The sequence below is a fragment of the Rattus norvegicus genome, chromosome 7, assembly GCF_021556685.1.
Source record: "Rattus norvegicus strain SHRSP/BbbUtx chromosome 7, alternate assembly SHRSP_T2T, whole genome shotgun sequence".
NCBI classification, from domain to species: Eukaryota; Metazoa; Chordata; class Mammalia; order Rodentia; family Muridae; genus Rattus; species Rattus norvegicus.
The window spans coordinates 129640220-129662947 of NC_141540.1; the positions used below are offsets into that span (position 1 = coordinate 129640220).

At 47.1% G+C, this 22728-nt stretch overlaps 1 protein-coding gene across 4 annotated transcripts in view; it reads left to right on the top strand.

Annotated features, from left to right (window-relative positions):
- The first annotated feature begins 1755 nt into the window (after positions 1-1755).
- Positions 1756-22728, top strand: part of Mov10l1 (Mov10 like RNA helicase 1) — a 65599-nt gene continuing 44626 nt past the window's right edge. For 3 of the 4 annotated variants that reach the window (XM_087556617.1, XM_087556616.1, XM_087556618.1), the window contains exons 1-8: positions 1769-1910; positions 4178-4362; positions 6889-7051; positions 13501-13613; positions 14524-14708; positions 17992-18132; positions 21277-21503; positions 21895-22018. In XM_087556617.1, the coding sequence (XP_087412743.1) occupies positions 1814-1910; positions 4178-4362; positions 6889-7051; positions 13501-13613; positions 14524-14708; positions 17992-18132; positions 21277-21503; positions 21895-22018 (1235 nt within the window). In that variant the 5' untranslated portion in view covers positions 1769-1813. 4 annotated transcript variants of the gene reach the window in all.

A 22728-nucleotide genomic window follows, 5' to 3' on the forward strand; every position in this document is an offset into this window, starting at 1 on the left:
ACCTGTGGGTGTGGAAGCCCACACCACGTGTGTGTCTTATGCCCACAGAGGCCAGAAGAGGGTGTTAGATCCTCTGTAACTAGAGTCATAAACAATTGTGAACTGCCATGCAGGAGCTGGAATTGTAAACCACTAGTATATGGACGCTGGGAACTGAACCCAGGATCCTCTGCAAGAGCAGCCAGTGCTCTTAACCTCTGAGCCATCTCTCCAGCCCTGAGTAGTCCTAAAAGCCAGGACTACCAGGTACTGTGATAGAAAATCTGACTGGGGTACCTAGCCAGCATCTCCGAAGGTAACTCCAACACTATACATAGTCAAGTCCTTTATTATTTTCCTGTGTATTCCAAGTTACACACCCAAGAAGGTTTTATGACAGTCTCTAAATGTTTAAGGAGCACTCCCATCACCCCACCACTTAAGAGTGCAAATTAAACTGATATGATGTACAAACAAATGAACTTAATCTAGAACTAAATTAGATCCCTAACAAACATAGCAGAATACATGTTGTTTAGGACACACAGAACATCTGGTGACGGAGATTCAGGAAATCAATGTACACTCTTTTTTTTTTTCTTCTTCTTTTTTTTTTCGGAGCTGGGAACCGAACCCAGGGCCTTGCGCTTGCTAGGCAAGCTCTCTACCACTGAGCTAAATCCCCAACCCCTAATGTACACTTTTGATAAGGCTTGTGCTTTAGTTTGGAGACAAGGTCTCATTATGTAGCCCCTGGTAGGCCTAGGACTAACTATGAAGACCAGACTAACATGGAATTCACAGAAACCTGCCTGCCTCTTCCTCCCAAGTCCTGGGATTAAAGGTGTAAATAAATTGCTAGGCCCTGACAAGATTTAAAAATGGAAGTCATCCATCCAAATTTTACTAAGACTAATTACACCAGTAGCAGAAACTCTCTGAATAGTCTTTTTTTTTTTTTTTTTTTTTTTTTTTCGGAGCTGAGGACCGAACCCAGGGCATTGCGCTTGCTAGGCAAGCGCTCTACCCTAAATAGCCTTATATTGACAACATGCCTGTGGAGGTTGGGATGCGCAAAATAAAAGTCAAACCGCAAGACAAAAGTAAAACTGCAACTCAAATTGTGTGGGATACATCTTAACCAAAATTTAAAGAGAAGTCTATGGTTTTAAATGCTTACTTAAAAACAACAGGCAAACAAACAAAACCAAACTTCACGGGTTTGTAGCTCTGTTGAAGGAATATTAAGCATGACATAGTAAGAGGTTTTGGACCTCTAGCACAGCCTAAAGCATCGTGGTAGTGTGGGTCTGTAACCTCCGAACTTGGAGATTGAGGCAGGAGGATCAGGAATGCAAGAGCATCCTTGGCTACGTCGTGAGTTCATAACCCAGGTAATGTCCATTCTCAAAAAAAAAAAAAAAAAAAAAAAAAAAAAAAAAAGTAAAACTGTTAATGTTAACTCCTAGGTGAAGTTCTTTATCTTTCTACTTAAGTAGATTGAACAGAAACGCCAGCCCTAGCTTCACGCTGCACTCGTCTGGCACAAAGCTCCACCCTCTCTTCCAGACACTGCGCATGCCAAGCCTCTTGCCGCTTGCACGAGGAACTTCGTGCTCCCTCACGTGCTAACCGCCAACCTCTCGTTGCTAACGGTCGTGCCTCATGGAATACACAAGGACCCCATTGGCTGAGTTTTATGATAGGCAGGCGCAGGCGCAGACACAACAACCCCATTGGCTGGGTTCTACAGGCGCATGCGTAATGGCCTATGGGAGGGGGCGGTGGTGTGCATTGGAGAAGCTGGGGCGGAGGTGGAGGCCGAGTGGATATCATGCTGCGCCTCGCAGCCAAGCTGGTTTCCTTCTTCTGGAGGAGGGAAGACATCCCTGAGGAGGAAGTCGGGCAACCAAGGCAGGAGCTGTCGGAAGGTAAGGGTGCATGAAGCACTCAGCAGGAAGCCCTTGGCAGACCTGTGAGGTGAGGTGGGGCGGGGCTGTGACCCCTTAGGGTCATGCTAGAGTACAGGGCTCAGGCGCTCCCTTCCTTTAGTGGTTCGAGAACAGGCCTTTAGAAGCTTAAGCTTGGCCCTCACTTCTTTCGCAAACCCAAATGAGCTGTATCTCTTAGTCATTTTCTCAGAGAAAAAGGTATGTGATTTTGCACGTGTGCCTTATTACTCTTGGATCAGTCCCGTGGCTTCCTCATTCTCCCTTGCCTTCATTTTGCATGTTTTTGTGCCACACAAGGTAACCAGATATGCTGCACCTCTCTGCTTGGTTTTGGTTCCCACTGAACTCTGGAAACGAGCATTCCACCACTTCAAGTTATCCTTCCCAAAAGAAATGAAGCCATCCCCCTTGGATTCTTTATTATACCCCGGCTTCTAATTCTGGCGTTTCTGAAGTAGCAACAAAAATAATTCTATGTTTGGGGATCATCACAAGACGAGCTGTATTAAAGGGTCGCGGCGGTGGGGCTGGGGATTTAGCTCAGTGGTAGAGCGCTTACCTAGGAAGCGCAAGGCCCTGGGTTCGGTCCCCAGCTCCAAAAAAAAAAAAAAAAAAAAAAGAACCAAAAGGGTCGCAGCGGTAGGAAGGTTGAGAACAGCTGTAAAGAACAGTGGCTTTCAACAACAGCCTGAGCTCCGGTTTCACTCCAGAATTACCAGGTTGCCCCTCCCTGGAGCTCAGATCCACAGCTGCTGCATTTCTTTCTAGTTTTCCTTTGGCATGAGAACTTGGGTTAGTGGCGCCCTGTTGATTTCTCCATCCTCTAAAAAGAGTGAACTTTCCTACAAGAGAAGCTAGAAATAATATTTAAAAAACGGAGTTGTTGAGCACAGCATGGTAAAGGCCTTTTATATTTAAGCGTGCTAATTTCTTTCTTTCTCTTTCTTTCTTTCTTTTTTTTTTTTTTTTTTTTTCCGGAGCTGAGGACCGAACCCAGGGCCTTGTGCTTGCTAGGCAAGCGCTCTACCACTGAACTAAATCCCCAACCCTGCGTGCTAATTTCTGTAACAAAATATAACCCAGGGAAAATAATGGCGAAAGTCCGAAGCAGTGGTTCTCAGCCTATGAGTCGCGCCCCTGTACAGGTTCACATGTCAGCTATTTGCTTTATGATTCATAGCAGTAGCAAAATTACAGGTGTGAAGTAGCAAGAAAAATAATTTTATGGTTGGGGTCACCACAACATTAGGAACTATATTAAAAGGTCACTGCTTTAGAAAGATTGAGAACCACTGTAAAAAAAAAAAAAATTAGTGGCTTTCAGCAACAGCTTGATTTCCAGTTTCATGTTGTGTCATGTGATCGGGGTACTGGAAATTTTGTCAACGAGAGGTCACAGGAATGGTGTAGTGAGGACTCAAAGATGTTGTCCGCAGCTCCAGTTCCTAACAGATCGCCAAATGGCCAAGTTACTATGCTTTCTTGGAGTAGATACACTTTTCTATACCCCCAGTATTGTGTTTGGAACCTTCTTAAGGCTGTGGCTCTGACGGCGATAACAGAAAATAGTACACACGTCTAGGACTCCTCCTCAGGTGCCTGTGTGAGCCTGTGATGTCCAGGGCCCCCTAGCCTGTGCCAGCCCTTCAGAAGTCTGCACGTCACACATATATTCTGTTCTCCAACAGCCGTCAGGTAGTGAGAGCTACCACGCTCAGGGTTACACGTGGTGGAAGAGCTCGAGTCAAACCAGCCAGTGAGGCTTTGGAGTCAAAGCTCTCCCCACCATGTTCACTACCCGTGCCCCCTCAGAACCTAGAATTCTGTTTCAAAATCATTCTTCCAAGCATATCTCAGTAGCAGCTTCTCTAGTTCAGCCTGTTAAGTTCCTGCCCCCCATGAGTGCCCAAACCGCTTTTCTCCTATAGAGTTTAGTTGTAGTGGGATTTGGGACTTGCCCCCGCTTCTCCTTTGTGTGTGTATAAAGGAGAGAGGGGGAGAGGGAGACAGACAGACAGACACAGAGAGACCAACCGACGGACCATGTGCATGTGGTACCTCCAGAGGCCGGAAGAAGGTGTCAGATCCTCAGCGGCTGTAGATGGTTATGACCTCCTCCCATGGTTGCTGGGAACTGACCTCGGGTCCTCTGGAGGAACAGCAAACACTCAGAGGTACCGAGCCATCCTCTCTGGCCCTGGGAATATTGTTTATATTAATACAACCTCCTTGCTCACGTGTCTCAGGTGATACCAGGTTGAAAACCGTGCAAGGTGTTGTGACAAGGTACTGCAGTGATTATGGCATGATTGACGATTTGATCTACTTTTCCAATGATGCCGTGACGAGCAAAGTGCTTCTGAACGTTGGGCAGGAAGTTATTGCTGTGGTTGAAGAAAACAAAGTGTCAAATGGACTGAAAGCAATCAGAGTAAGTCTTAGTTTATAAGGGACAGTCACTCTTCACCATGAGTCACCATATTAACTTCTCAGTTGTGGCCTAGCCAAGAACATAGTGAAGTGTGCCTGTGAGTGAGGAGGGGGAGCTTTGTTCATTATAGTGATTTCATTCATATATATATATATATATATATAGATAGATAGATAGATAGATAGTAAGTAGAGTCACAGACATTTGTAATTCAGAAATCAGAGTTTTCCTGTAAGTTTATGCTATGACATATACTAATTAATGGTCTTTTTATTCTCTAGTGTTTCTAAAACTGTGTTTACATTTATAAAGATTGGCTGAGTGAGGTAGCACACACAAGATCTCTGCGACTTCTAGGCCAGTCTGGTCTACATAGTGAGTTCCAGGCCAGCCAAGGCCTTATTGTGAGGCCCCCATCTCAAAAAAAAAGTTATAAAGCTAGACTTTTTGTTATTTGATTAGCAAAGGTAATCAGTGGTTTCTATTTAGTAATTTACTTTTTCATATAAAAATAGTTCTTTAGTAATAGAAATTCTTAGAGATAGAATTGATAGATTAAGTTAAAATGAACAAGTTACTTTTGAGTGATTAGTTAATGATGGTGTATTAGCTTCTTTCCATGGGTGTTAGGATCTGTACTCCAGACCTCACAGTAGCCCTGCAGGAACTCTGGGCTCCTGAGTTACTGTTTCAGCTCTCATAACCATCTATGACTTTGTTGCATAGTTTCATTTTATATAGTTACATGTTTAAACTTTTTCATTTCAGCCTGTCTCTTTGTTGATTCTTAAGTATTCTTAAAAAAGAATCTTGTTATACAGCCTAAACTAGTCTTGAGTTTCATAATCTTCTGCCCTAGCTACCCAAATGCCAGATTTAACATATGCACCACTGTGTCCACGTTCTTTTAGAATTTCCTTTTTGTACTTTTTATTACTAGCACATAGAAACAAAACAAATTGTTGTATGCCTAATTCTTGCCAAATTCAGTTATTAGCTTTAACTATTTGGGGGCTTTTTTAGAATGTAAAGTCTTTAGGAACTTACACAGGATCAAGCCATCTGTGAGTGAAGACAGTTTTGGTAGTTTCTAGTTTGGCTGCTGTTAGTTCTCTTTCTGACCTAACTCCACTGCCGTCCACTGTGAGCAGTGTGGATGGAAGTGAGAAGAACACGCCCTTGCCCATTTGCTGAGCTGCAGAGGAAAGCTTCTTACCTTCCAGGCCCGGCCAGTTGATGTTAGCCTTGGACTTTTCATTTACAGTCTTCACTATGCTGAGAAGTTTTCCTTGTGTTCCTACTTTGTTTATATTGTGAAGGACCATTGGAATATTATAAGGGTTTTGGGAAGGACGAGGGAGATAAAAGGTGTGTGCCACCATGCCTGGCTGGAAACTTTTCAGATAAAATTATTGTGGCATCTCCTCATTGCATAGTAGCAATTTTCATAATGACATCAGAAATTTTTTAGTGCTTTAAAAATATGTGTGAATGATGTTTTGCCTGCATGTATGTCTGTGTACCTTGTGTGTGTGCATGAAAAGGCTGGAAGAAGGCATCAGATTCCCTGGAACTAGAGTTACAGGTGGCCATTAGTTGCTATGTAGATGTTGGAATTAAATCCAACTCCTCTGAAAGACCTATCAGAGCTCTTAACTGCTGAACAATCTCTGAAGCACAAGATATTTTTATACAAGTATGCTATATACTTTGGCAAATTAGATGCCATCCTTTCTTTCTTCCCTATCCCAGAAGGTTTGAATTTTATCAAAGGATTTTATGTGTCAATGGAAATACATGATTCTTTCATCCTATCAATGTGATATGTTGACTGAATTTGAAATTTTTACTACTGCATTTGTTCGTGGTATAGGCTCCTTACAATATGCTGTTACATTCAGTTTGCTAATGTTTCCTTGAATATTTTTATATTTATTCAGAAAAGATTGCTACACAGCTCTGTCTCCAAAAATGCGTTAGTTAGATTCTGCCTCCCATGGTGGTGGGGTCACAGGTGAGCCTTTTCAGAAGTGGTTGGGCCATGAGAGCTCAGGAGTAGGATCCATGCCCTGTTACAGGACAAGCCAGAGAGATGGCTCAGTGGTTAACAGGGCCTGTTGCTCCTGTTTCTGAGCCAGTGCCCATGTCGTCTGCTTACAGCCATCATGTACTCCAGGGGATTAGATGCTGCCTTCTAACTCACATGCACGAATGCATGAATAAAAACCAAGCTGTTTTGCTTTGAGACAGGATGTCAGTGGGTAGACCTAGCTGACTTGGAACTCTTCTATAAACCAGCCTGGCCTCTGATGGAGACCCACCTGCCTCTGTCCCCAGTGCTTTTAAAACTTAAAAACTCAGCCCCCTCAGAAGGCACTCACTGGGAGTCAGAAAGCAAATCCCCACCATTCAACTGCTGTACCTGGTCTTGACCTTCCCAGCTCAGGATGGGGTATTTATTGCCTATACGTGGTTTTTCTTATGTGTTTTTATAACAGTGTAAAGAGCGTCTCTTTTGTCTTGCAGGTAGAAGCTGTGTCTGACAAATGGGAAGATGATAACAGAAACTCTAGCAAAGGCCTGTCGGACTCCAGCCCCAGAGTGCTGATTGGCTGTGTGACGTCCATGTTGGAAGGTGCTGGCTATATCAGCCAGACCACATACTTCTCTCTGGAGAGTGTGTGTGAAGGTAGCCAAATGTGTTTCTGTTCCACATTTAAAATTAAGTTTTCTGTCTTAAGTAATTTTTATGAATTAAGTTTAGTTGCCTACGTGTGGTTTTGAAGGAGTCATGTTTAGGAGTGGCTGCCAGGTGTTGGCCTCACGCTCACAAGGATGAGCGTGGACTTAGATTGGAGGTCACTGTTTAAATACTTATTCTGTAATTATCTGTCAAACATATTGACTGATCACTAAGTTGCTAATATAAGAATGGTGTGTTTGTCTTAAGACAGTGGTTCTCAACCTTCCTAATGTAGTCCTTTAATGGGGTTCCTCACATTGTGGTGACCCAAAACCACAAAATTAATTTCATTGCTATTTCTCAACTGTAATTTTGCAACTGTTATGAATTATAGTATAAATATTTTTGTAGACAGAGGTTTACCAAGAAGGTTGAGAACCACAAGTTGAGAACCACTGGGAAATGTTATTTTCTTTTTGTTAAAACAGGGTTTCACACTGTAGGCCAAGCTAGAACTTGCAGTGACCTTCCTACTTCAGTCTCCTGAGTGCGTGATCTGACTGCAGGTCTAAGCCACTGCCCCTGGCTTAAGGACAGTTCCTTCTAAGACACTTCACATGTGTTAAAGAAAGGCTTGGGTCACCTTGCATTTTCCCAAGACCATATATCCAAATTTTCTTTCTAGCCAAACTAAAATTTTACTTTTATGCTTGAAGAATTTGTTTATGTCATTCAATAAGTTTAGTTTGGTGTGTTTGCTGTTTACCTGCTCCCTAGTAATGAATACTGTGCTAGCTGTTGGATTCGAGAACAGTGAGAGTCAGTTCTCCCTCCGGACACAATGCTGTACACCCTGCAGACAGGAAGGGGGTTGGGAATGGTACGTGGGCATTGCTTTTGGACTATACAGCACTAGGTTCCATGTCCAAAGGTGACTATCAGCTGCCCTAGCCCAGGTGCCTGGGGAAGATGGTGTAGCCAACCTGGATGCTTCCTGTGTTGCTCTGACTGAGAACCTCTGGTTGCCAAAATGAAATTGACAGGTAGCTGTTGGAGATTTTGAAACCGGAGTTTTCAGAGGAACTCTCAGTTCTGGTAGAAGGTTGCCTGTGACTATCTAGACCACTCAGCCTGGCCAGCTGGAAGCCATTCCCAGGTCAGCCTTGATGGGAAATGCTCCCAGAGAGAAAAGACAGAAGGTGTTCCACACTGCACTTTGACTGTGTTGTGGGAACCTTTCTGGAATAAGCAGTCTACACCAGTGTAAGACAGGACACACCATCAGTCCACTGAACCAGAATAATTCCTGAAAGGCCTTGGCATTGGCTTCAGTTTATATTTTCATTTTATACTCTAAAACCACAGGGTTGGGGAGGGGGGGCAAGCAATCGTGATTTTACACACCTGTAGGTGCAGTCGGCCAGTTGCTAAGGGCAATGACTGATTGCTTCAACTGTTTCTCCAGATCATTCTGTTCTAGGTAGCAAATGAACTCATATTTAGAAATGGGCAGTAGAAATAGTACTTAGGTAAATCACCAAATAAGTCACCAGATCAACATCTAATGATTGGTCCTTTCTACTTATACTACTTCACTAGAGGTGCAGAAGGTTAACCTGAAGAGAGGGCATTCTTACAGACTTCCTGATAGAGAAAGTCAAGGGAGGCAAAGTTTCTTCTGTGTGGTGAGAGTTGTGCTCAGAGATGTGAAATTTTCTATTAATACAATTATAAAGCCCACTGACTATGGCAAAAGAACATTCTTGAGAGAAAATACAATGTGAAAGACCCTTTCCTACGGCCCCTGGGTAAGATTCCAAAGCATGGGGTCCAGTAGTGATGGACCAAGAGGCTTTCCCTATATCCAGGACTCTAGCTAGCCCAGTGCAGCCCAGTGAAGGCCACCCTGGCTCAGAGCCTCCTTGTTAATTCAAGCAGGCCCTTGAGCTGCTCCCTTCACTGATATTCTGAGGTTCTTTGTTGCTGTTGAGGCCTGTACTGAGCCACGGCTGGTCAGGCTGCCTAGTGGGCGCAGACACTTATTATCCAACCCTGGCGAGCTGAGCGTGAGCCCCAGAGCTCTCGTAAAGGTGGAGGAGAGAGCAGAGTCTTCAGAGCTCTCCTCTGACCTCCACACGTTTGTGACCTCTTTATTCTGGCACTTGGCAAGCAGTCAAGAGGGTCTTTTGAGTTCAAAACCAGCCTGGTCTACTTAGCAAGTTCCAGGATATCTAGGACTACATAAAGAAACCCTGTCTCAAAAACCAAAAATAGTGATAGTAGTAAAAATAGTTTTTAAAAGTTAATCTTGTGCCAACAATTGCCTCTCTCCTCCTACCCTTTCCTGCGTTCCAGCCCCTACCTCAAAGACAGAGTCATTGGCCCACCAAAGCAGGCAGTTTGCACAGCTCCTCCATGCCTGCCTGCTCTCTGCTCACTCACCCTGGTTGGCCCATCCAGCCCTGTTCCTGTGTTCAGAGTGTGAGCAGAGGGTGGTAAGGAGAGAGCTGACAAGGCACTTTGCGTGTGCCTGTATACTCTGAGCACACAACTGTTGGGGGTCACTCAGATGCAGCCAGGGGTGGCCACATGACTTTCTCTGTGCTGTTACACATCTGAGAAGAGGTGCTAACATTAACTAAAATTAGCTACTTTTTTTTTTTTTGTTGTTCTTTTTTTTTTTGGAGCTGGGGATCGAACCCAGGGCCTTGCGCTTCCTAGGCAAGCACTCTACCACTGAGCTAAATCCCCAAACCCAAAATTAGCTACTTTTGATCAGCATTTTGACAGTATAATTATCAATGTTAAGGATGGTGCTTTTCATAAACACAGTATAAAATAGTAGAATTATATTAAGGATCATTCAGAAATGGTTAGATATAATTAACATTTTTGAGGCAGTATCTCACTATATAGACCAGGCTGACTTTGAACTCAGAGATCTGCCTTCCTCTGCCTCTCAGATAATAAGATTAAAGGCATGCGCCACCACACCTGGCCTGCCTGCCCCTCATTTGTGAAGCTCAAGTCAGCAGTGCACATAGCAGTCTTTAGTATCACATTCTGTGATTTTAATACTTCTCGTCAACATGGCTGAGTTGAAAATCATGCAAGAGGCACAGCACTGGGCAGAGAGGAAGCCGCACTCTGAGTGTGGGCAGCACTCTCACACAAGCTGGGGGCCCAGGATGAGCGAAGCAGGAAAAGGAGAAGGTGACCTGGGTACGGGAATTCACTCATCTTTGCTTCCTGAGAGTGGGAATGGTGTGAGTCAGCCACCCCATGACCCAGCCAGCACCACAGAGCTGCTCTCAATGCCATCCCTCCCTCTTCAAACTGTGACCCCAAAAACCTTCCCTTGTAAGTTGGTGTTGTTAAGTGTTTTGTCTCAGCAGTAAGATAAGTAATGGATACAGACGATCAGTTCTGAGAAGCAAGGCTGTCGCTGTGAGAAACCTGGCCATAAGGGTCGTAGGTTTGGAAGTTGTTTGCAGGAGACATATGGATGAGTTTGGAACTTGAGACTAAAGAAGCCCAAGAATGCACTACAAGTGTAATGGCCGTTCTGTTGGGAATATGGAAGACAGGGAAAGAAAGCAAGCCCTCAATTCAGGACATTTTAGAGAGGACTCAGGGCCGCAAATTTGGCCGCTTCCTGCCTACATCCTCAGAACTTGAGTAAGACTGAATTTAAATGCACTGAACTAAGTCGTTTAATGGAGGACATTTCAAGATACAGTGACAATCAGCTGTGACGTGGTTACTGTTTACTGGTCGTGCTCAGATTTATAGTGAGGATAGAGCAGAAATATAGGAAAAGTCAGTGTGAGTGTGATTAAAGTTACAAATGCCAAGAAAGCTGCTGAATTCTTTTTTTTCATTAAAAATTTTTGTTGGATATTTTATGTATTTACATTTCAGATATTGCCCCTTTCCCCCTGTCCCATACCCTTTCCTCTCTCCCCCTGCTTCTATGAAGATGCTGCCACTCCTGCCCACCCACTCCCGCCCACCACAACACCCTGGCATTCCACTATGCTGGGCATCAAGCCTTCACAGGACCAAGGGCGGCTTCTCCTATTGATGCCAGACAATGCCATCCTCTGCCACATAGGCGGCTGGAGCCTTGGGTCTTTTTTTGGACTCTTTGGTTGGTGGTTTAGTCCCCAGGAGCTCTGGGGGTTCTGACTCTTAAAACACATGAGCATTAAGAGGAACTCAGACTTGGCGCTGGGACACTGGGGCAGTGGTGGCGAGACTTCACGTAATAAAGTGTGAAAGGAGGGAATGGAACTGAGAAGGCCACAACAGAGGTTCTGTGCTCCACAGTGTTTGTCTGCCGAATGTTTCCCTGGCCTTAGCCACCAAGGTCTTCAGAGGCCACTACAGCTATGGTAGAAGGAAACCAAACTACATCTTAAACTGGAAACAGAACGTGACAGTGATGTCCTTGCGGTGCTGGTTTCCAGGCACGCAGCATGCAAGCATGGGCTAGTAGGGAGGCTTGCACCAAAGTTCCAGAAAGCCCCTAAGTGCAAGGCAGGGTTGGATTTCTTTTTTTTTTTTTTTTTCAGAGCTGAGGACCGAACCCAGGGCCTTGCGCTTCCTAGGTAAGCGCTCTACCACTGAGCTAAATCCCCAGCCCAGGGTTGGATTTCTTGACGAAGGCCCTGAGGAATCTCTGCATGCAGTAGTGTCAGTGAAGACTCGTTCCTTAGTGAGAACTCCAGATGTGCAGCAAGGAAAGCCTCGCAGACAGAGCCGAGATGGCCCACGCTGAGACAACAGAGCTAGAGGGGAGGGATGCCACAGCTACTGGAGCCCAGAATTAGTCTGTCGTAAGGCCCAGCTGAATGCTAGGCATAGACTGCACAACGGGGTTTCAGTGTTACCTGATTCAACCTTTCTTTGTTGTGCTTCCACATCTCCCTTTTGAATTAGGGATGTGTGCTGGGTCCATTGTATGTTAGAAGTGTGTGACTTGATTTTTGTTTGTTATTACAGAGGCTCACACTTAAGAGAGTGAATGAATCTTAGCAGGGACTCTGGTTAAGTTTTGAAGAGCGTTGACCTTAGGGACTTGGAATTGGAATGAATATATTTTGCATTGTGAGATATCGTGAGCTTTTGAGGGTTAGAGGTGGAATGTTAGGATTTTAGGTTTCTCGTTGACAACCAGTATACTTGGTTAATATTCACTGTGAACATGACTGGATTTAGAATCACAGGAGATATCTCTGGGCATAAGTATCTCCAGAGAGATTTAAGCAAGGAGGGAAGGCCCACCTTAAGTGTGGGCGGCAGCATCCTATGGCCTGGGCCTCCCCCAGTCTTTGTTTGTCTGATCTTGACTGTGGCGTCAGTGTGACCAGCTGCGTCATAGAGTTGCTACCACTGTGACGTCTTGTTCTCTGTGCCACACACTCTGGGTTGTCATGGATTGTGCCCCGAGTAACACCAACGCTCCTTCCTTAAGCTGCTTCTGTCAGGCACTTTGTTGTCATAACGCTTTGTTGTCATACACTGACACAGTACAGTGCAAAGACACACCGATGCACGTGTGTGTGTGCACATGAGCACACGAGATCTTGTGTGCACATACTTTCCAGTGTGATGTGTGTATATTTTGTTGTGTGGGTGCATATGAAGGCCATAGGTCAGATGGATATCGGGTGCCTTCCTCAACTGCTGTCCAGTTTTACTTATTTAGAGATAATTCAGCCCAAACTTTACATTAGGTAGAATGGCTGATGGCTGAGTTCAGGGATCTGGCTGACTCTCCACCACGGCAGTTTCCTGTGAGCCCCACCACATCGATTCTGTGTGGATCTGGGACTTTAACTCATGCACATGCTTTCTCCCAAGCCCTAGTTCTTCAGGGATTTATCCTGGTTTTGTCTTTTTAAGACTGGTTCTCACTATGTAGCTCTGGCTTGGAACTCCGTGTGTAGGCTATGCTGGCCTTGAATTCAGAGATCTGCCTGCCTCTACCTTCTGAGTGCTGGGATTTAAGGTGTGCACCATGACACCTGGTTAAAGATACTTTAATATAGAAAGTAGACTTAAGAGGGTTAGGGGAGTTTGAAGTGACAGGCCCGACTTGACCATGCAGGGTTCTCATCCTTTCTCTTAGAGCAGTGGTTCTCAACTTGTGGGTCATAACCCCTATAGGAGTCACATATGAGACATTTACATTATGGTTCATAACAGTAGCAAAATCACAGTTAGAGAGTAGCAATGAAATAATTTTATGATTGAGGTCACCACAGCATGAACTGTATTACAGGGTCACAGCATTAGGAAGGTTGAGATCCAATGACTTACAGGCTGGAGGGTGGTTAGTACCTAACATAGAAATCAGGGAAGCTGGCCCAGAAGTTAACTTGAGTGTGTCATAAGCTCAGAGTGCACTGCACATTTGAATGCTATTGACATTTTCTCTTTGGCCATTTCAGGTTTTCACCCGTGCAAGGGAGACTGGGTAGAGGCTGAATATTGGATCAGGCCAGGGACATGGAGCAGTGAGGCCATCTCTGTGAAGCCTCTGAGGTACAAGCGTGTGGACAAGGTACTGTGCTGGTGAATGGGTCCTTGTTTCCTTAAGGAAGTAGAGGTGGGACTGGAGAGATGGCTCAGTGGTTAAGAGCACTGGCTGCTCTTCCAGAGGACTGGATTCGATCCCCAGCACTCACATGGTGGCTCACAGCTGTCTAGCTTCACTTCTAACTCCTGACTCTAGAGGGTCACTGAGGATGGTGCTAAGGGGCATCATGGTATAACATGGGCAGGAAGAACATAAGAACCAAAAACTGCATCCTGCAGCCAGGAGACTGGACAGACAGAAGTCAGCAAGTACACTCTAGAGCTGCAGTCACATGGGGAGGGGGCTTTAATTACAGGGGGACCCAAAAGAGCCAGCTGTACAGGGTCCCTGGTGACTGGTGCACTATTTCACTCTCTCATTTCTTCAAATGCTCTGGGGGGTCCCAGGGGATCCATTGCCCGCTCTCTTCTGGCGTTCCAGGGCCTTGCATGCACACGGTGCAAAGACATTCAGGCAAAGCCTCCCTCCACAGAAAGTAAAAACATTTAGAAAAAAGGAAGTAGAGACAGTAGCATGCTTCTAGGCCTAAGGTCTGGCAGCATGTCCCTGGACGTGTTAAAGATGTCCTCAGACAAAGTGCATGCATGATGAATCAAGGTCCTAGAGCTTCCTCGTCAGCTGTTGATTTAGGGAGTGACATTGGTTAAAGCAGCATTGGGTTTTGCCTGGGTTGAAGTGGATGCATGGATTGGATATAACAGAGATGTTGGGGAAAGATATCAGCCACCACCAACAACCTCTTCCTCAGCCTGAACCCTTCCAGGCTCTTGTTGCTAAGGCCAGGCTGGGTATTAGGACTCAGAGAGGCAGATGTTGAGAAGTGCGTCCCTTCTCCTTATAAACTTTGAAGCAGTATCCTGTACTGCATTTGCAGGTTTGCATTTCCAGCCTGTGTGGGAGGAATGGGGTGATAGAGGACAGCATCTTCTTCAGCCTGGACTCCTTGAAGCTGCCAGAAGGGTACACCCCGAGGAGACATGACATCGTCAATGCTGTGGTTGTGGAGAGCAGCCAGTCATGCTACATCTGGAGAGCACTGTGCATGACCCCCGTGAAGAGGTGGTAATCCAGCAGTTCTTCTTCGGAAATAAACGGGCCAACCTTAATCATATTTTAAAGAGTTGTAGTCAAGTACTGTTCAACATTTCAGCCATTCATGGGTTGTGCATATGATGCTGGATCCAATAAGGCCACACCCAGGCTGACAGGATGGCAGTCAGAGGCTGCCCTCTGACTTCCATGTGAGCCATGACCTGTATGAACACACGCACATGGATGCATGAGGGGGGAGGGGGAGGTTTAAATTGTTCTTCAGAGATTGTATCACGAAGTGACATGTGGCCTGCTTAGGTCTTTGTAAGTGTACTGTGATCTGGCGTAAGGATGGAATCCGTTTCTCAGAGTGTTTCTGTTTTTAGCATGTGTAACTGACAGTAAAGCCAGAGTAGTAGATGTTCCAGACCCCACATCTACTGGTTAGGGAATCCTCTCTGTGGTTGAGTGAAGGCAGAGTCCCAAGGGTCTCTTTGTCAGAAGCAGATGAGCAGACTCTCAGACTCTCTAGTTCTGGGTGGACTGAAGCTCTGTGGACCAGGCTGCCCCAAACTCAGCCATCCACCTCCCTCTGCCTCCCTCTGGGCATGACGCTGTACACTTGGCCCCAAGAGTCTCTCAGCCCCCACCTTTTCCCTCCCTTTTGGTAGTCGTTGACTTCATCCACTTCCTGTTGCTGATAACGTGGTGTCATAGACTAGATAAGGTATAAGATAAAAGTTTTATTTTGGCTTACTGCTAGGGTCCACAGTTAATGGCTGCATCTACTGATGGTTCCCCCAACCCTGCCCTACTACTAGAATTGACATCAGGGCCTTGTGCTGTACCACTGAGCCATACCTCCAGACACAAACATGGCCTTCTGTCCAGCAGAGTCCTGAAGTAGCAGAAGCAGCACATGTTAAGAGACCCTAGTCAGACTGCTTGCATAGCAGACCCAGTGAGAGAACCCCTGCCCCACTAGACACACGGGTTGAGTGTGGTCATGAGAACAGATCCCTCCTCAACCCTCAGTGTGCTTCCTGGCCCCGCCTCTTTGTTTGGGAAGGGGCAGAATCCCACCTTGTCATTTTAGTGATTGTTTCAGCCTTAGTTTTGGAGGGAATAAGTCAGATTCGAATCATAGTAGTGATTGCCATAATGTTATCCTTTCTTCTCTATTCTCTCATTTTCTTTGATAGAGTCTCATCTTAAGGTAGCCTCAAACTTACTGTGTAGCTTACTGTGAGATGTCCCTGAATTTTGTTATGATACTCTTGCTTTTTTCCCCAAAACCTGGAATCAGGAGGCATATGCCATCATATTCTGTTCATGCAGTGGTAGGGACTGAACCCAGAGCTTTGTGCATACTAAGCAAGCACGCTGCCTTCTGAGCTATATCTCTAGTCCAGCGTTTTTTTAAAGATTTATTTTATTTATATGAGTCCACTGTAGCTGCCTTCAGACACACCAGAAGAGGGCATCAGATCTCATTACAGATGGTTGTGAGCCACCATGTGGTTGCTGGGATTTGAACTCAGGACCTCTGGAAGAGCAGTCAGTGCTCTTAACCACTGAGCCATCTCCCCAGCCCATCTAGTCCAACTTCTATACAAAGTTTTTGTTGTTTGTTTTGTGATTGTTTGTTTTATACAGTGTCTCGTCATATATATATTTGATTGGGCTTCCCATATAGTCAAGTTTGCCTTGAACTCAGAAAGGTCTGCCTGCCTTTGCCTCACCTTCTGGGGCTAACAGTGCACCAGCATGTCCAACATCACTCTTGTCTAGGGTCTGTTGTCCTTTCATTACTAAAAAATACACACTGAGAGTTGGCGTGTCGGCTCTGTGAGTAAGCTTCAGTCCTCAGCCCCTGTATGGCAAATCCCAGCTCTCTGTAACTCCAGTTTCAGGGGACCTGCTCTGCTGTTATCCTCTGACCTTGAGCACCACGCACACATGGAATGCACTTGTCGTATAGTTGTGCAGGTCCTGTGGCCCCCATTCTTCTCTGTAGGTGGCAGCAACTCCTCTGCCCACTGAGCTTCCCTGCCCTTAGCAGTTACCACTGCTGGGCTCCTTAGACGTGTCATTATTCTAGCCATTGTCCTGTCTCCTCGATAAAATACCAGCTCTGTGTGAAACTGCTTTTCTGCCCCACGTCTAACACTTAGTCCAGTGTCTGGCTCTCAGCCCTGCTCACGTGAGCTGCTGGGCAGCAACTCCATAGCTGAGTGTAGGGAAGGAGGGTGGGCTGGTGTGGCCAGACCTTCTCCCAGGGCCACACATTGTGCTGTTGTCACCGTGTTCTGTTTACCTCAGTTTTGTTTTCTGGTAAAGCCTTGCTATGTATCCCGATCTTGGATATAGTAGCAGTCCTCCTGTCTCGGCTTCCTGAGTGCTACAATTCTTGTGGTAGCACCGTGGGCAGCCGCCGTGGATTCTTGAGAGTTCTGTTTCTGTGCCATGGCATACCCATTCTGTCTTGCCCCTGGAGTGGAAGCTGCCAGGCACGGGAGCCATGGCACCGCCCATTCCCAAGCTTAGCTGCAGTGTGTGGGCGTAAGGGAGCACAGAGTACCCCTCTTGAGAGGAAGGAGAGGTTTGTTTGCTAAAGGGTGAAACTTCCCACGGAGCTGTTTTCACAGGCAGTCGATATTGCTTGGCAATGGTCTCTCACATCTTCTGAGAGACATGTTACTGCAGGCAGCTTGGTGACTGTGCTGTCCTAGAGTGCAGCTGCCTCAGTGGCAGGCTTCCATGGCACGCTGCTCTGCCGAATACCACAGGCTGTGGTGACCCAGTGTTCGCTGTACCTCTGCACAGATGCAGTGTAGGAAAAGGACAATGAAATATTTAGGCAGTGGGCACTTTCGTCTTCCTCTTACTTTTGCATGGTCAGTGTTAAGTATGAAGTCCATTGTAAAGGAAATGTAGTCACGTAGCCCTCAACTGTGCTCACACAAGTCTGGGAGATACCTGAAGGCAAAGCCCTGTGCGTGCCGTGCCCCCTTCCCTCCTTCTAACCAGCCATCCCATGTAGTCTGGGAGCACTAGAGAGCAGAAGTCTTGGCAGCGAGAGCCATGGGAGCATGCCAGATGCCACTGTTTGCTCCTAGCCTTTGTGGGGATTTGTGATGCTCTTCTGTGCGATGACTTGAGAAATTGGGGGACTTGCAGAATCCATGACTGGCCTCGCCATCGTGTTATTGGGCAGTAGATGTGGCAGGGAGGTGGGAGGAAGATGAGAAGAGACAGCAGTGCTGTGGGGAGGCCTCCACGCCTTGACACTGTTGGGTGTCTTCTTCAGAGAAGCCATCATTGGTGAGGCCCCTCAGGAGCCCTACGGAGCCCTCTTACTGAAGAACAAAGGGGACGTGGAAGTCACAAGAACGACCAGCTTCGGAACACTGAAGGAGGGAGAGAGCAAAGCAGTCGTGATCTGGATAGAGTGAGTGTGCCCTGGTTAGAGTGAGTGTGCGCTGGGTAGAGTGAGTGTGTGCTGGGTAGAGTGAGTATGATCTGGATAGAGTGAGTGTGCGCTGGGTAGAGTGAGTGTGATCTGGGTAGAGTGAGTGTGATCTGGATGGAGTGAGTGTGTGCTGGGTAGAGTGAGTGTGATCTGGATGGAGTGAGTGTGTGCTGGGTAGAGTAAGTGTGCTGGGTAGAGTGAGTATGTGCTGGGTAGAGTAAGTGTGCTGGGTAGAGTGAGTGTGCTGGATAGAGTGAGTGTGCGCTGGGTAGAGTGAGTGTGATCTGGATGGAGTGAGTGTGTGCTGGGTAGAGTGAGTGTGATTTGGATGGAGTGAGTGTGTGCTGGGTAGAGTAAGTGTGCTGGGTAGAGTGAGTGTGTGCTGGGTAGAGTAAGTGTGCTGGGTAGAGTGAGTGTGCTGGATAGAGTGAGTGTGTGCTGGATAGAGTGAGTGTGCGCTGGGTAGAGTGAGTGTGTGCTGGGTAGAGTAAGTGTGCTGGGTAGAGTGAGTGTGATCTGGATAGAGTGTGTGCTGGATAGAGTGAGTGTGCGCTGGGTAGAGTGAGTGTGTGCTGGGTAGAGTAAGTGTGCGGATAGAGTGAGTGTGCTGGATAGAGTGAGTGTGCGCTGGGTAGAGTGAGTGTGTGCTGGATAGAGTGAGTGTGATCTGGATAGAGTGAGTGTGATCTGGATAGAGTGAGTGTGATCTGGGTGGAGTGAGTGTGATCTGGGTGGAGTGAGTGTGATCTGGATGGAGTGAGTGTGTGCTGGGTAGAGTGAATGTGTGCTGGATAGAGTGAGTGTGTGCTGTGTAGAGTGAGTGTGCTGGATAGAGTGAGTATGTGCTGGATAGAGTGAGTGCTGGGTAGAGTGAGTGTGATCTGGATAGAGTGAGTGTGATCTGGATAGAGTGAGTGTGCGCTGGGTAGAGTGAGTGTGTGCTGGGTAGAGTGAGTGTGTGCTGGGTAGAGTGAGTGTGATCTGGGTAGAGTGAGTGTGCGCTGGATAGAGTGAGTGTGCGCTGGGTAGAGTGAGTGTGCGCTGGGTAGAGTGAGTGCTGGGTAGAGTGAGTATGTGCTGGCTAGAGTGAGTGTGATCTGGATAGAGTGAGTGTGATCTGGATAGAGTGAGTGTGATCTGGATAGAATGAGTGTGTGCTGGGTAGAGTGAGTGTGTGCTGGGTAGAGTGAGTGTGTGCTGGGTAGAGTGAGTGTGATCTGGATAGAGTGTGTGATCTGGATAGAGTGTGTGCGCTGGGTAGAGTGAGTGTGTGCTGGGTAGAGTGAGTGTGATCTGGATAGAGTGAGTGTGCGCTGGGTAGAGTGAGTGTGCTGGATAGAGTGAGTGTGTGCTGGATAGAGTGAGTGCTGGGTAGAGTGAGTGTGATCTGGATAGAGTGAGTCTGATCTGGATAGAGTGAGTGTGCGCTGGGTAGAGTGTGTGCTGGGTAGAGTGAGTGTGTGCTGGGTAGAGTGAGTGTGATCTGGATAGAGTGAGTGTGCGCTGGGTAGAGTGAGTGTGCTGGATAGAGTGAGTATGTGCTGGATAGAGTGAGTGCTGGGTAGAGTGAGTGTGATCTGGATAGAGTGAGTGTGATCTGGATAGAGTGAGTGTGCGCTGGGTAGAGTGAGTGTGCGCTGGGTAGAGTGAGTGTGTGCTGGGTAGAGTGAGTGTGATCTGGATAGAGTGAGTGTGCGCTGGGTAGAGTGAGTGTGCGCTGGGTAGAGTGAGTGTGCTGGATAGAGTGAGTGTGTGCTGGATAGAGTGAGTGCTGGGTAGAGTGAGTGTGATCTGGATAGAGTGAGTCTGATCTGGATAGAGTGAGTGTGCGCTGGGTAGAGTGTGTGCTGGGTAGAGTGAGTGTGTGCTGGGTAGAGTGAGTGTGATCTGGATAGAGTGAGTGTGCGCTGGGTAGAGTGAGTGTGCTGGATAGAGTGAGTGTGTGCTGGATAGAGTGAGTGCTGGGTAGAGTGAGTATGATCTGGATAGAATGAGTGTGCGCTGGGTAGAGTGAGTGTGTGCTGGGTAGAGTGAGTGTGTGCTGGGTAGAGTGAGTGTGATCTGGATAGAGTGTGTGATCTGGATAGAGTGAGTGTGCACTGAGTAGAGTGTGTGTGCTGGGTAGAGTGAGTGTGATCTGGATAGAGTGAGTGTGATCTGGATAGAGTGAGTGTGTGCTGGGTAGAGTGAGTGTGCGCTGGGTAGAGTGAGTGTGCGCTGGGTAGAGTGAGTGTGCGCTGGGTAGAGTGAGTGTGCGCTGGGTAGAGTGAGTGTGCGCTGGGTAGAGTGAGTGTGCGCTGGGTAGAGTGAGTGTGCGCTGGGTAGAGTGAGTGTGATCTGGGTAGAGTGAGTGTGCGCTGGGTAGAGTGAGTGTGCGCTGGGTAGAGTGAGTGTGCGCTGGGTAGAGTGAGTGTGCGCTGGGTAGAGTGAGTGTGCGCTGGGTAGAGTGAGTGTGCTGGGTAGAGTGAGTGTGCGCTGGGTAGAGTGAGTGTGCGCTGGGTAGAGTGAGTGTGCGCTGGGTAGAGTGAGTGTGCGCTGGGTAGAGTGAGTGTGCGCTGGGTAGAGTGAGTGTGCTGGGTAGAGTGAGTGTGTGCTGGGTAGAGTGAGTGTGATCTGGGTAGAGTGAGTGTGCGCTGGATAGAGTGAGTGTGCGCTGGGTAGAGTGAGTGTGTGCTGGGGCTCCGGGTGAAGGGACACAAGTTGCTTTCAAACCGTGATTTAAGATAATCTGTAGAGACAACTGTATGTTGCCCATTTATCTTCCCTCTGAAAGACTGTGTACTTTCACCCTTGGCTGGTGAGCGGCCTCATTGGTGAAGGCTCTCACTGTGTAAGCCTGGAAGCCTCACTTCAGTCCCCAACCCACACTAAGGTAGAAGCAGAGCGGGTTCTCTTGAGTTACTCTCCAGCCTCTACAAGCACATCCTGGAGAACACACCCACACACATACCGCAGGAAAATCACCTCACATTTTCCACAAACTTTACCCTAAAATGTCCTTCAAACTGTAAGGTGCATGCAGGGACCCTTTGCAACACTGAATTGTGTGGTGTGGATTGACTGTAATGTAATGTCAGCTCTGGAAGTCCTGATACAGTACATGGTCTTTTTCTTTTTTTCCAGGAATAAAGGGGAGATTTCTCAGGATCTGGTCAGCTGCAGACTGGCTGGCTGGGATAAAGCACACCAGTTTAGATTTGAGGCACAGGGCAGAGGCCAGGCCTGCGCAGGAGTGGCTGCTGTCGCTGTCTCTGAGGGTGAGAATGTTAATTCATTGAATCATCACAGAGAAGACAAACCTGATCCGATACCAGAGAGCAGTCTGGAGAACAACACAGAAATCTCTCCAGGTAGATGGTGCAGCCGCTTCCTCTCAGGTGCAGGAGCTGAGCTGGCCTTCTGACCAGTAACCTAGCAAGTCTGCCCTGTGCCCTGCCAGTACCTGGTGTCTGAACTCTTGAATGTGGGTCCTTCTGCTCCTGCAGTGTTGGGGTTGGGATAAGGGCAGTTTCTCACAAACCAGCATGTGCTTTAGGAGATATGGGTACTCCTCAACTAGGGAGATTCTGGGGCCAGAGACCTCTCCCCATCCTGGCTGGTGGTATAGGCACATCCTTATGCCCTGCTTCCCTGTTCTGTTAACTGCCTTCAAATGTTGATTTGTGTGTGTGAGCATTCATTCCCGACACTGTTAGGAATAAGTGCCTTCCCCAGAACTGGTTGGTGTAAATGTCTCTCCAGATGGCTGCGCTTGTACAGAAGAAAGTAGAGAAAAAGGAGACACTGCAGAGAAGCAGGAGCCTGAGCCTGGGGGGCTCATTCCTCCAGGGGAGAAAACTTCCATTGTAGTCACGTGCAATGCCAAGTACGCGCTTGTTTCTTTCCTGGGTCACCCGTGATGCTCATATGTTAAAACATTCATGCCTGCCATTGATAGAACCGAATCACAAAGACCAGCATTGGTCCAGAATCTTCTGCATAGGATGGGACCCACTCTTACTTTCAGCAGACAACCTGACTCCTTCTTTACAGAGAAAACAGTGCTCGTGCCCATTTAGATGTGAGCGCCCTCTGCTGCTTTTGAGCCATCTGATGGCAACCATCTTGAGCTCATTCCCACTGTGTCCTGGTGTCCCCAAGATCTCAGTCTATCTCTGTTCATCTCCTCATCCTCTGGGAATCTCCTCAAGACACTAGTGAACTGAGAGGCCAAGGCGGGTTGGGGGGATAATGTGGCAACACCCAGACTGGAAAGTCCTGTCTCTACTCTGCCACCCTCACCTGGGTGTTTGTAACCTGGTGGTACCCCCTCCCTCCAGCCTTTCACACAACTGTCATTTCCCTGTTGTCTCCTCATGTCCCCCCCTAACATTCTGGCTGCTCCAAAGCATGTGGTCCTAAAGGTCTAAAGGACATCTGGTCCACCTCACCAGTCCTTACATCCTTTTGAAGACACTAATCTGACTGCTTTGCTCCAAGCCCATCAGGTTGTAGTAGCCTTTAACCAAATTGTCCTTCAGTCACCCATATAAAATGCAGGTGGCTTAGCAGGTGTTAGCCGTAAAGTCACAGGAG